Genomic DNA, 14370 nt, shown 5'->3' on the forward strand with positions numbered 1-14370 from the left:
TATGGCAGGATTTTCTCATCAATTCCATTGTCAGAAAATAAAAACTGCTACATACCTCTATGCAGATTCATCTGCCCGCTGTCCCCTGATCTGAAGTTTACCTCTCCTCAGATGGCCGAGAAACAGCAATATGATCTTAACTACTCCGGCTAAAATCATAACAAAAACTCTGGTAGATTCTTCTTCAAACTCTGCCAGAGAGATAATAACACACTCCGGTGCTATTTTAAAATAACAAACTTTTGATTGAAGATATAAAACTAAGTATAATCACCATAGTCCTCTCACACATCCTATCTAGTCGTTGGGTGCAAGAGAATGACTGGGGGTGACGTAGAGGGGAGGAGCTATGTGCAGCTCTGCTGGGTGAATCCTCTTGCACTTCCTGTTGGGGAGGAGTGATATCCCAGAAGTAATGATGACCCGTGGACTGATCACACTTAACAGAAGAAATATACTCCTTTACTCATATAGAGTTGATTCTCTTGTATTTGCATTACGAGGTACCTTGGTTCACCCTGGCCAGTCAGGTTATCACATTGTAACAATTCATTTTTTATTTATTGTAACTATATTTTGATTGGCCTATACTGAATGCTCTAAGTATAAAATGGCACATCCCTTGTGTTGCGGGATGCAGTGAGTCACTGCGTTCTTTTGTCTATGCCAATAAACTATTTTGTTTCGCACAAACATTTGCTTGGAGCTATTTATTTAGACTACTTAGCGCTGCAGAATCTGTTGGCGCTCTACAAATAACCAATAATAATAATAGACTAAAAGAGTGCTGAAATCCCTGTCTTTATGGAAATAAGTATCTTCTTGTTTCTTTTCTCTCTCAAGTATTTCTTGATATATATTATGTAAGGGTCTGCACCACAGGATAAAAGGCCTTTTTCGCTAGGGTGATAGTGTATACAGTATATTTTTGTACTTCCCTGAGTCAGCTCCCAGCCTTAGCACTTGCTTCCCACTCTGTTCTTTCCTCAATTGAATATATACAGTATATATATATATAAAACTAAAAAGAACATTTTCTTCTAAGTGAAGAACAAAGATACATAAATATTTCTTAACGCACCTTTGGCTTTAGCGCATTTGTCCTAGCATACCTTAAGGTTGGCACACAGGCGAAAGCCAGAAGAGGCTTTTCTAGCACAACCCATAGAAGTCTATGGGGAAAGGGAGTTAGCGTGGTTATGCTGTCCGACCTCCATATGTTAACTCGCACACTAACATTTTCCTTTCAACTTGTAATACCAGAATAGGAGTAGTATTGATTTAACTTTAACGCTAACATTTTTGCGCTCCACTTGTAATTTAGCCCTATATAAACGATAGATAGAATAATGTCTTCAAAACAAAGTTTGCCCTGAGAATAATATGCAGATGGATTTTAAAAAATTATATTCGTTGACAAAATTTAAAAAAATGAGTAACATTTTAGTGTCTATAAACCCATGTCATAAACTGTGTCTCCTCTGCTGAGGCCAATCCAGGACAGTTATAAATGGCTCACTAGAGTGTGCAACCAATGACTGCGTAGAATATAGTGGTGCTAAAGTCTGGACTTCTACTTTTAACCGGAATTGAAAAGCCAATTTTCAGAATTTAAATTATAGGAAAAAAGAGAAAAAAATAAATAATGAAAGTATATTGTAAAATGTTTTTACTACATATAAAAAAAATTGTATTTTACAATTTCAAAGTGTTAAATGCCCATTTAAAGGGACATTAAAGGGTAAATATAAATTTAATGTAAAAATAAATACATGTAATTTTTAAACAAATTGTCTACTTTTGCAAAAAGGTTACACTCTTGGAACACCCCCTTACTGTAAAGATACAGCCAGTGATTGATGGATACTCAGATATGCCTGCTTCTCATTTCTTTACCAGCTGAATCCTCATCTGGAGTGTTACAGAAGCACAACTTTGACTGTGTATTTAACTAATTTGCAGTGGTTAAACGCACAGCAAAATTAATACATTTGTTATATCGGAATAGAGCATTTTATTTTTACACCACAATGTCTATTCAACTTGGGAGAATACTGTGAATTGTATAGGTTCCAGCACAAAACCATGTGCACGCGTAGGCAGTAGAAGGCACGTAAATATGCAGTTGTCTGACAGTGGTATTAAAGATGAATCTAACAATTTCCTGTGGTGCATACTTTTACCATCCAAAGAATTCCATAAACAGGTATATCACAATATACAGAAATACTTCAAAATAATAGAACGAATATTTAATAAAAACACAACTAGTAAATAAAGAAAAGTTAACATTATTTAATTTTGCAAACGATTGTAGTGATATATCTTGCATACATAAGGTGAAGGGTGGATACAGTGATTCTTTCATGTACAGTCAAATACGGTTATTGAATACAGTGATTCTTTTATTTAGAGCAAGAGTATAATCAAAATTAAACTTTTGATTCAGATAGAGCATGCATTTTAAACAAATTTACAATTAAAGTTGGAAAATGAAACCTTTGGCACAACATCAAAGGCAACCTTGTAGTATAAAGGACTCAATCGGTGCAAATGCCTGCGCATGCACTTAAAGGGACATTCTGGTCAAAATTTTAATTCACATAGATGAATTACATCTTTGAACAGAAACATATTTGCAATATACTGTACATGTATTAGCTTCTAGTAAAAGTTATCACTGCTGTGTTAGCATTTTTCTCTGCACGTGCATGTGAAGCATAGCTAGATATTCTCAGTGCACCAGCATTTTAAATACTGCAGCTGCTCAGAATACAAGTGGGGTTTGTATTATGTCAGCAATTAACAAATTGAGTCATAACCAGATGGTACAATCACCTTAGGTTCTCTGAGCAAATGCTGTGTTTAAAAATGCTGGCGCACGGTGCATACTTAAATACACGATTGAAACAGCTATAGCTTTTATTAGAAGCATTTAAGGTAATACATGTATATTACATAAATGCTTATATTCACAACTAAAAGGTACCCATGTGGATTCCAATTTTGGCTGGAATGTCCCATTAACTGAGAGGCACCCAAGTGCACAGTAAAGATGCACCAATTAGTGGTTTCTTATAGTTCAAGAAGAGAATATTTTTTTTAAATGAACTTATATGTGTTTGGTACATGTCCTGCAGGCCAAGCAATGATAAATTGGCCTCCACTAATGCTTTATATACAGCACAAAAACGTCCATTCATTGTTAGCGGATAAATACAAACATAGAAAGCACCTTACATAAAAGAGGTCTGTTCATTTAATGATCACTGAAACACAGTAGTATGGTTGCAGGGAACTGCCCCTGAACCTGGGTTCTTCTATTGTATGATACAGATCATTTGTTTACTTACGGTCAATAAGCATTTTCTCTCTCAGTTTTTGCTCTAATCGCCCTTGTTGATCTTCAAGGTCTAGTTCTTTGGCACTACAAAAAAAATATTTTGTTAACTGCGTATACACAATAAACATGCACTATAGCAAGCAGTAATAGAACCTAATAGAATTTTTTTTTATATTTATTAAAGTGACATAAAACTTACAAAAAGAAAATGTTCTGTGTTCAAACATTTTATTATTGCACCATTGCTTATATATAACTTGGCATGTAACCCTTGTCAGCTCCAGTGCAGCAATGCACTACTGAGAGATAGCTTAATGGAACATGAAACGCAAAATGTTTCTTTCACGATTCAGATAGCGCAGTGATGGCAAACCTTGCCACTCCAGATGTTTCAGAACTACATTTTCCATGATGCTTAGGAACTCTGAAGTCCAATTGAGCATCTTGGGAAATGTAGTTCTGAAACATCTGGAGTGCCAATGTTAGCCATCACTGCGATAGAGCACACCATTTTAAACAACTTTGCAATGTACTTTTATTATCTAATTTGATTAGTTCTCTTGGTATCATTGGTTAAAAAGCATACACAGGTAGGCTTAGGGACTGGCTTCTGATTGTTGATTGCACATATATTCCTTCAGCTAGCTCCCAGTAGTGCATTGCTGCTGCTGCTGCTGCTGCTTCAATAAAGGATACTAAGAGTATGAAGCAAAATTGATAGTAGAAGTCAATTGGAAAGCTGTTTAAAAATGTATTCTCTATATGAATCATAAAAGAAAAAAAATTGTTTCATGTCCCTTTAAGTATCTGGTCAGCCAATGACAAGAGATATAGATCTGTAGCCACCAATCACCAGCTACATGCCAGCAATGCATTGCTGCTCCCCAGCCAATATAGGTATGTTATTCAACAGAGCATACCAAGAGAACTAAGTACATTTGATAATAGAATTAAACTGTCTTAAAATTGTATTCTATGTCTGAACCAGTGTTTCCCAAATGCAGTCCTCAAGTACCCCCAACAGGCCAGGTTTTCAGTATAACTGAACTAGAGCATAGGGGAAATAATCAGCTGATGGGTGAGAGTAGGTTAGTTACCATGGTTACTGATCAGCTGATTACTTCACCTGTGCACTAGTTCAGCTATAATCAAAATGTGGCCTCTGAGGACCGCGTTTGGGAAACACTGGTCTGTACCATGAAAGTATATGTTTGACTTTCAGGTCCCTTTAAATGTAAAATATACATATATCATGCATATGAATGCTATTTGAGCATGTTAAAATATTTTTTCTCGAAAAGTGTTAAACTAAAGCGGTTTAAATTAATTCTGAAACTAAGAGGAAATGCGTATTTGTGCACAGAACAATACATAAAGCAAAAATCGCTCATTCGCTCATAATAACATCTCCCACAGCTTTATAGCACAAAAAGCCTGAACTAATACTTAATATTAACTTACAAGAAAATATTCTCAGATGCAACTAAGACAAATACTGATTTTAATGCCCTTTAACCCTTCGCTGCTAAGCCTTTTTCATACACGTGTACAAAGCTGATTTTTAGCTTTTTTGCTGCTTAAGGGGACATTAAACACAGATGGTAATATAAAAGGATAAATGCAATATATATAATAAAAAGTCTGCAATACTGTATACTTTCATTATGTAATTTGTTCCCTTTTCATGTAATTCCGTTCTGAAATTGTTAACTTTTCAGTTCCTGTTAGAAATGGAAGCCAATGGCTGCACACTCTAGTGACCTATCTTTAACTGTCCACAGCAGATACAGTAACCTAAGTTACAACATGGCAGCTCCCATTGTTTTATAGACACTAAAACTTTACACTTATTTTGTCACTATTTAAACAACTAATGAAACTTTAAAACATGAATCTACGTGTTATTCTCAGACTCATTTTTTCTTTGAATGCATCCTTCTACCTAGCATTTATTTAGTGTTTAATGTCCCTTTAAATTTAAACTCTATTGTAAGTCATATTTCAATGATACACACACATTATATATTGTTTTTTCCCCAGTAGCTCTAGCATATTCTGAATATACCATTATCCCTTCCTTAAACTGCAGGCTAAGTTTAGACCTTCCCAAATATAAAGAGAAGCAAAAGGAAGGGTGTAGTGATTTTCTTGCTTATATCAGAACCAGCCTTGGGATAAAAGTTAAACATGGAATGATAAATAAGTATACCCATTAAAAAAAGGAGGTGTCCCTGCAGACAAATGAAATTCAAAACAATAACCAGTAGAAACTGATTATGTTCCAAATATTAGACAAATAAAGGTCCACACCAACCAATCTGCCTACGTTATATCAGTATACGTAGGCTATGAGTATAATAGTGAAATGCGTTGCTCAGGATTGAAATGTAGCCTGGCATATATGGTTATGTATAGCAAAGATAGAGCTCACAGTATGAAGGTGTGGCGGGCTCCAACTAAAGTGTAGTGATATTTTAGAGATGACACAATAGCTTAGAGATGAAACAATGAGTCATATAAGGCAGAGTACAGCAATATACATAGTCGTTTGTAGTCAACAACAGCCTAGATGGCACAATACAAAAGAAAACACTATTAATATTGCAGTGGTGTTGAACAAAAGTGTGTAAGCTAGTTTCACTACCTCACTCCACGGGTGGAATGGACTCTGAGAAAACAAAGGTGTGTAGTGAGAATAGGACCCATCAGGGCTATGTATGGATGTCACCCAGTCCGTATTTTACTGACATGGTCAGTAATTTTCTAATTAGGTCAAAGTTGAAAATAAAGATTAAATATAGAAATAAAGATCATGGTCAAACTTCTTCTAAGTTTATAAGAATCCAATTATAAGTAAACGATTATTTAAAATCTGTCCTACCAGCGTTAGTTCCTGATTTATTCTGTATAATTATTTATGCAAATGCATGCTAGTGAGTGTAGCCAGTATTATTTACAGAGAAGGTTGCAACCCTATGCCCATCGGATCCCAGCCAGCTTTTCACCCTGGATTAAAAGATTGACAAACTGAGTCCAGAGTCCCGCTGCATCCCCAGATTAACCCAGGTTGAACTGCAGAGTGTAAAGCAGAATGCAGTCTAACAAGGGCAGTACAGATTACCTGCAGAGGCCCTGCTGATCTCTACTCCTCTCTACCTGTGTACAGCTCAGGGCAATCGCTGACCTGCTAATACTTTTGCAACTGCAGGGCTTCAGCATGGTAAGTAAAGCAGTGGGATCTTCCACACATCCACACTCTACCCAGATAGTAAGTATCTGCTCCTCTCTATAGTTGTTGGGGGTATGTAGAGGAAGGGTGCACAGTCCCTTTATGAGACACACAGACCCTCTGTACTTAGTGCAGGCTGAATATTACAAGAAGGCCTCTGCATCTTGCTGTATTCTGGTGTGATATTGGAAATCAGATTGCGCTTGTCTTTAATAATTCACATAACGCTATAAACCTTCCATCATCAGAGCTAATTGTCCAATGGGACCTGCAATGATTCCAGAGAGCTTAGGTTGTGCAGTACAGTATAGTGCTATCCGGCTAGTTCACAGAGAAAAAGAGCTGCTAGGTTCACAGAGGTCTAGTCTGATCTGTGCCATGTTAAGCTTTAAGAGTCAGATGCACTGAGCTGTCATCAGATATATGAAGTTCAATCAATGCTAAATGGGCTGTAGGGACACAATCCTTTGAGAAAAAGCACAAGCAGTTTGTGATTCTCAAACTTTATAACAGATTAAGTTATCCTTAAGGCAGAGAACATAATGCTGTATCTGATCATAGCTGCCACCCGTAGGTTCCCCCGGCCCTCTCTAATTCTATCATACACATATACAATTATCTGTCCTGCTAAAGTAAAGTGCTCATTTGTATAATGGTCATGAAGAGGCTTAATGCAATTTATTCGACAATGTTTTTCATTTTTTTTGCATCCTTTTCTTTGCATGCAAATGACAATAGAAGTTGTCTTCTTAGATTTGCAGGATATTCCAAGCATGGACCATATATCGATAATTACTAAATATATTGGCCTAGATTACAACTGGAGCAATACATTGTGTGTGTGTGTGTATGTGTGTATATATATATATATATATATATATATATATATATATATATATATATATATATATATATATATATATACGTGTGTATGTCTAAATATGTATGTGTGTGTATATATGTGTATTTATGTGTATTTATGTGTTTATATGTGTAAATATATATGTGCACACATATATACACAAAAATACACATGTATACACTTATATAGGTTTACAGTATATATACACTTTAGAGCCCTTCCCAGTCAAATACCTTTAAACATGCAATATCATTAAAATTCATTTTAATGTGTATTTAATGGAAATACTTTACATTCCTATGAAATTGATTTACCTTGAGCGCGGTTAGCTAAAAAGGAAATTTATGCTTACCTGATAAATTTATTTCTTTTACGATATGACGAGTATGGACCATATATCGATAATTACTAAATATATTGGCCTAGATTACAACTGGAGCAATACATTTTCTTTTACAAGATATGACGAGTCCACGGATTTCATCCTTACTTATGGGATAATGCCTCCTGGTCAGCAGGAGGAGGCAAAGAGCTCCACAGCAGAGCTGCATAAATAGCTCCTCCCTTCCCCCCCAACCCAGTCATTCTCTTTGCCTGCGTTAGTGATAGGAGTGAGGTAAAGTGAGGTGTTAGTTTAGATTCTTCAATCAAGAGTTTTTTTATTTTCAAACGGTACCGAAGTGTGCTGTTTTTATTACAGAGCAGCTTCTGAATAGCCTTTTAGGCTATGGGAACTGGGGACTTTTGTATCTACTGCGCCTCCCATATTTGTGCTGCATTGTCTGTATATGGTCTTTTGAGGTTGTAACCAAGACCCTTCTATTTCACAGGACCTCAGGAGGAAAATTGGACCTCTTGATACTGTGAAGTTGTCATGCTGTACCTTCAGCATAGAGGTAAGTGCAGTTTTTATTCTGGCCCACGGCATATTTCAGATTAACTGTACAGACTATAATACATTGGGGACTAGATGGGTTTCCCTTTATATTTTTCCCCAGACATTCGGGCAGTTTTTCATAGCCTAGAAGTGCTGGGGTGTGCGTACATACCCAAATTATTTTAAGTATCCAGAAATTCTAAGGGGCAGACCGGAATTTACTTAGAAGCGCTGGAAAACTGTTATATGGGTATGCGCTATAACCAGACACTCTAGCATGTATGTGGGACCTAGAAGCACTGGGAAGTGTTTGTGTGTACTTTAATCATGGGCTGGCTGACGCTGGGGACGGTTTTTTCGGAAAGAATATATTTATTTATGAGGCTCCGGTTCTTGGCGGTATTCTGAGGTGTTTGACTGTTACGCCCACGAAGGGCGGGGCTTACTTTTTGCGCTCTTTGACAGCGCAGCTCTCTCTATTCCGGTGGCAGCATCTACTCAGCCCCTAAGTCCACTTGTGGGAGAATTTACAAGCGACTTAGGTGCACAGTGTGGCGGAGTTAAGCTTGGTCAGGAGGCAGGTAGGAGCCGCAGCAGAGCTGCGGCGGGGTGACTGTGTGATTTTGCAAAAGTAAAACAGTACAATATTTTTAGAACCATCGTGCAGGGAATGTGAAATTGACCCTCTGCCTTAGTTATTAAGCTTTATTTCTGATTGTTTCCTTAATACAATAAATTTATTATTAAGCTTCAGATTGATTTTCTTAAAGATACAGTACAACAAATTTATTACAGTGATTTGACCAAGATTGCCTTTTGTTTAGGTTATCATGGATGACCTTGAACAAAATACATGTCCTATGTGTTTGGATGCCATTGTGGAACCCCCAGTTACACTTTGTCCCTCATGTATTGAAATGGCTTTACAGTGTAAAGAACACATTTTCTTTAATAAAGATATGTCTAATGAATGTCCTCAGACTGATGAAAATCAGGGTATGTCACATATTTCTCCCCAAGCCTTTAACGCCCGCACAGGGGACGCCATGTTCTTCAACGGCGTCTGCTTCATTTACTCTGCAGGATATGGCTGCAGTTATGTCATCCACTCTTACAGAAGTTTTATCTAAGTTGCCAGTGTTACAAGGCAAGCGCAGCAGGACAGAGACCCACGTGGTTCCTGCAACTTCTGATGCTTTAATAGCTATCTCCGATATACCTTCCCAGGGCTCTAAATTGGGGGGGGGGGGGGTAAGGGGGGCCCTATCTGATTAGGAATTATCTGACTCAGGAAGTGCATTACCCCAGACAGACTCGGACGTCATGTCCTTCAGGTTTAAGCTTGAACACCTCTGCCTTTTGTTACGAGAGGTTTTAGTGACTCTGGACGACTGTGACTATTGTGGTCCCCCCAGAGAAATTGAGTAAGATGGACAAATACTTAGAGGTTCCTTCTTATTCCGATGTGTTTCCGGTCCCTAAGAGAATTTCAGAAATTATTACAAGGGAATGGGAGAGACCGGGTATCCCGTTCTCCCCTTCCCCTATGTTTAGGAAAATGTATCCTATAGCTGACACCGTTCGAGACTCTTGGCGGACGGTCCCTAAGGTGGAGGGAGCTATCTCTACCCTGGCTAAGCATACGACTATTCCTATTGAGAACAGTTGTGCTTTCAAGGACCCTATGGATAAAAAGTTGGAGGGTCTTCTAAAAAAGCTTTATAGTCATCAAGGGTTTCTTTTACAACCGACAGCCTGCATTGTTACTGTCACAACTGCGGCTGCCTTTTGGTTTGACGCTCTAGAAGAGTCCCTTAAGACTGAGACTCCTTTAGAAGAAATAATGGATAGAATTCAGGCCCTTAAGTTGGCTAATTCTTTTATTACGGATGCTGCCTTTCAGATCACCAAATTGGCGGCTAAGAATTCAGGATTTCCCATTTTAGCGCGCAGAGCCTTATGGTTAAAATCTTGGTCTGCGGATGTGTCCTCTAAATCAAAGCTCTTGGCGATTCCTTTCATTTCTGACATTACGGGAGGTAAGGGTCACCTCCTCCCTCAGGACAAAACAGCTAAACAAAGGGGACGACAGAATAATTTTCGTTCTTTTCGAAACATCAAGGGAATCCCCTCTTCCTCTTCTGCTAAACAGGAAGGGAATTATTCTCAAGCCAAACCTACCTGGAAACCTAACCAGGGTTGGAACAAGGGTAAACAACCCAAGAAACCTGCCGCTGCTACCAAGACAGTATGAAGAGGCGGCCCCTGTTCCGGGACCTAGTAGGGGGCAGACTTTCTCTCTTTGTCCAGGCTTGGATAAGAGACGTTCAGGATCCCTGGACACTAGATATCGTGTCTCAAGGGTATCAGTTGGAGTTCAAAAATTCCTTCCCAAAGGGAAGATTTCTTCTTTCACGATTGTCTGTAGACAAATATAAAAAAGAGAGGCGTTCTTAAGTTGTGTAGAAGACCTCTCCACCATGCGAGTAATTTGTCCCGTTCCAATACAGGAACAGGGGCAGGGGTTTTACTCAAATCTTTTTGTGGTTCCCAAAAAAGAGGGAACGTTCCGACCCATTTTAGATCTCAAGAGTCTAAACAAGTTTCTCAGAGTTCCATCCTTCAAGATGGAGACTATTTGGACAATTCTCCCATTGATCCAGGAGGGTCAATATATGACTACCGTGGACTTAAAGGATGCATATCTTCATATTCCTATCCACAAGGATCATCACCAGTTCCTAAGGTTTGCCTTCCTGGACAAACATTTTCAGTTCGTGGCTCTTCCTTTCGGTCTGGCCACGGCACCCAGGATCTTCACGAAAGTTCTAGGATCTCTGCTAGCGGTTCTCAGACAGTGGGGCATTGCAGTGGCGCCTTATCTGGACGATATTCTGATCCAGGCGTCGTCTTATCAACTGACAAAGTCTCATACCGACATGGTTCTGTCCTTTCTAAGGACTCACGGGTGGAAGGTGAATCTAGAAAATAGTTAACTAATTCCACAGACAAGGGTTCCTTTCCTGGGAACTCTAATAGACTCTCTATCCATGAAAATCTTCTTGACGGAAGTCAGAAAGATAAAGATTCTGAATACATGCCAAGCCCTTCAGTCCAATCCGCGGCCATCAGTGGCTCAATGCATGGAGGTAATTGGATTGATGGTGGCGGCAATGGACATTATTCCGTTTGCTCATTTTCATCTCAGACTTCAGGCTCTACAACTGAGCATGCTCAGATAGTCGAATGGAGATTATGCAAATTTGTCTCCTCAGATAGATCTGGATCAGGAGACAAGAGACTCTCTTCTTTTGGTGGTTGTCACAGGATCATCTGTCCCAAGGGATGTGCTTCCGCAGACCCTCATGGGTGATAGTGACAACGGACGCCAGTCTACTAGGATGGGGTGCAGTCTGGAATTCCCTGAAGGCTCAGGGTGTGTGGACTCAGTTGGAGTCTCTACTTCCAATCAATATTCTGGAGTTGGCTTCGGCAAAGTTCATCCAATTTCAGTCGGACAACATCACGACTGTGGCTTACATCAATCACCAGGGAGGAACAAGGAGTTCCTTGGCGATGACAAAAGTATCCAAGATAATTCGGTGGGCGGAGGCTCACTCTTGTTATCTGTCAGCAATCTACATCCCAGGAGTAGACAACTGGGAAGCGGATTTTTTGAGCAGACAGACGTTTCATCCGGGGGAGTGGGAACTCCACCTGGAGGTCTTTGCCACACTGATTCTCAGATGGGGCAGGCCGGAGCTGGATCTCATGGCGTCTCGTCTGAATGCCAAGCTCTGAGATACGGATCCAGGTCCAGGGATCCTCAGGCCGAACTGATAGATGCCTTGGCAGCGCCTTGGTCATTCAACCTAGCTTGACAGGGCCTTTTCATTCAGGGACCCTTCCATGATCCGAATCTAATTTCTCTGAGGCTGACTGCTTGGAGATTGAACGCTTGATTTTATCTAAGCGGGGGTTTTCTGATGCGGTCATTGATACCTTAATTCAGGCACGCAAGCCTGTTACTAGAAAGATTTACCATAAGATATGGCGTAAATATCTTTATTGGTGCGAATCCAAGGGCTACTCATGGAGTAGGGTTTAGATTCCCAGGATTTTATCTTTTCTCCAAGAAGGATTGGAGAAAGGGTTGTCAGCAAGCTCTTTAAAATGACAGATTTCTGCTTTGTCTATTTTGCTACACAAGCATCTGGCAGATGTTCCAGATGTTCAATCTTTTTGTCAGGCCCTGACTAGAATCAGACCTGTGTTTAGACCAATTGCTCCTCCTTGGAGTTTGAATTTAGTTTTTAATGTTCTTCAAGGGGTTCCGTTTGAACCTATGCATTCCATAGATATTAAGTTATCATCTTGGAAAGTTTTATTTTTGGTTGCGATTTCTTCTGCTCGCAGAGTTTCTGAGCTTTTGGCATTACAATGTGATTCTCCTTATCTTATTTTCCATGCGAATAAGGTGTTGTTACGTACCAAACCTGGTTTTCTTCCTAAGGTTGTTTCTAACAAGAATAATAATCAGGAAATTGTTGTTCCTTCCTTGTGTCCTAACTCTTCTTCTAAGAAGGAGCGTCTGTTACATAATTTGGACGTAGTCCGTGCCTTGAAGTTCTACTTCCAGGCGACTAAGGATTTTCGTCAAACATCTTCATTATTTGTGTTTTTTGCTGGGAAACGTAGGGGTCAGAAGGCTACGGCTACCTCTCTTTCTTTTTGGCTGAGGAGTATCATCCGTGTTGCATATGAGACTGCTGGACAGCAGCCTCCAGAATGAATTATGGCTCATTCTACTAGGGCTGTGGCTTCCTCATGGGCATTTAAAAATGATGCTTCTGTTGAACAGATTTGCAAGGCTGCAACTTGGTCGTCTCTTCACATTTTTTCCAAATTTTCCAAATTTGATACTTTTGCCTCGTCTGAGGCTGTTTTGGGGAGAAAGGTTCTTCAAGCCGTGGTGCCTTCCGTTTAGGTTCCTGTTTAGGTTACTGTCTTGTCCCTCCCTTTCATTCGTGTCCTATAGCTTTGGTATTGTATCCCATAAGTAAGGATGAAATCAGTGGACTCGTCATATCTTGTAAAAGAAAAGGAAATTTATGCTTACCTGATAAATTTATTTATTTTACGATATGACGAGTCCACGGCCCTCCCTGTCGTTTTTTTCTAAAGACAGGTTTTTATTTTGTTAAACTTCAGTCACCTCTGCTCCTTGGCTTTTCCTTTCTCTTCTTAACTTCGGTCGAATGACTGGGATGGGGGGAAGGGAGGAGCTATTTATGCAGCTCTGCTGTGGAGCTCTTTGCCTCCTCCTGCTGACCAGGAGGCATTATCCCATAAGTAAGGATGAAATCCGTGGACTCGTCATATCTTGTAAAAGAAAATGTATTGCTCCAGTTGTAATCTAGGCCAATATATTTAGTAATTATCGATATATGGTCCATACTCGTCATATCGTAAAAGAAATAAATTTATCAGGTAAGCATAAATTTCCTTTTTAGCTAACCGCGCTCAAGGTAAATCAATTTCATAGGAATGTAAAGTATTTCCATTAAATACACATTAAAATGAATTTTAATGATATTGCATGTTTAAAGGTATTTGACTGGGAAGGGCTCTAAAGTGTATATATACTGTAAACCTATATAAGTGTATACATGTGTATTTTTGTGTATATATGTGTGCACATATATATTTACACATATAAACACATAAATACACATATATACACATATATACACACACATACATATTTAGACACACACACGTATATATATATACGTATATATATATATATATATATATACACACATACACAAACACATTGGAGTCCTTCCTAGTTAGAAACCTTGTTATATACCATATCCCTTCTAACACCCTTTTTTATTAATATTTAAATTATATATTTATATAAAAAAGTATATATATATATATATATATATATATATATATATATATATACTAATAGAACCCGCTCCAAAGGATATTTTGGTGATTAGTAATGGAACACCTGACTGACAAAGTATTTGCAGATGAACCAGTGCACG

General features: G+C 38.7%; 1 protein-coding gene across 1 annotated transcript in view; it reads right to left on the reverse strand.

Moving 5' to 3' along the window:
- Positions 1 to 14370, reverse strand: part of LOC128644153 (F-actin-monooxygenase MICAL2) — a 115900-nt gene that overhangs the window by 11979 nt on the left and 89551 nt on the right. Inside the window, exon 7 of the mRNA XM_053696858.1 lies at positions 3354 to 3427. Coding sequence (XP_053552833.1) covers positions 3354 to 3427 — 74 coding nt within the window. The remainder of the gene's footprint in view (positions 1 to 3353; positions 3428 to 14370) is intronic.

Source organism: Bombina bombina, unplaced genomic scaffold (genome assembly GCF_027579735.1).
Source record: "Bombina bombina isolate aBomBom1 unplaced genomic scaffold, aBomBom1.pri scaffold_642, whole genome shotgun sequence".
Lineage (NCBI taxonomy): Eukaryota > Metazoa > Chordata > Amphibia > Anura > Bombinatoridae > Bombina > Bombina bombina.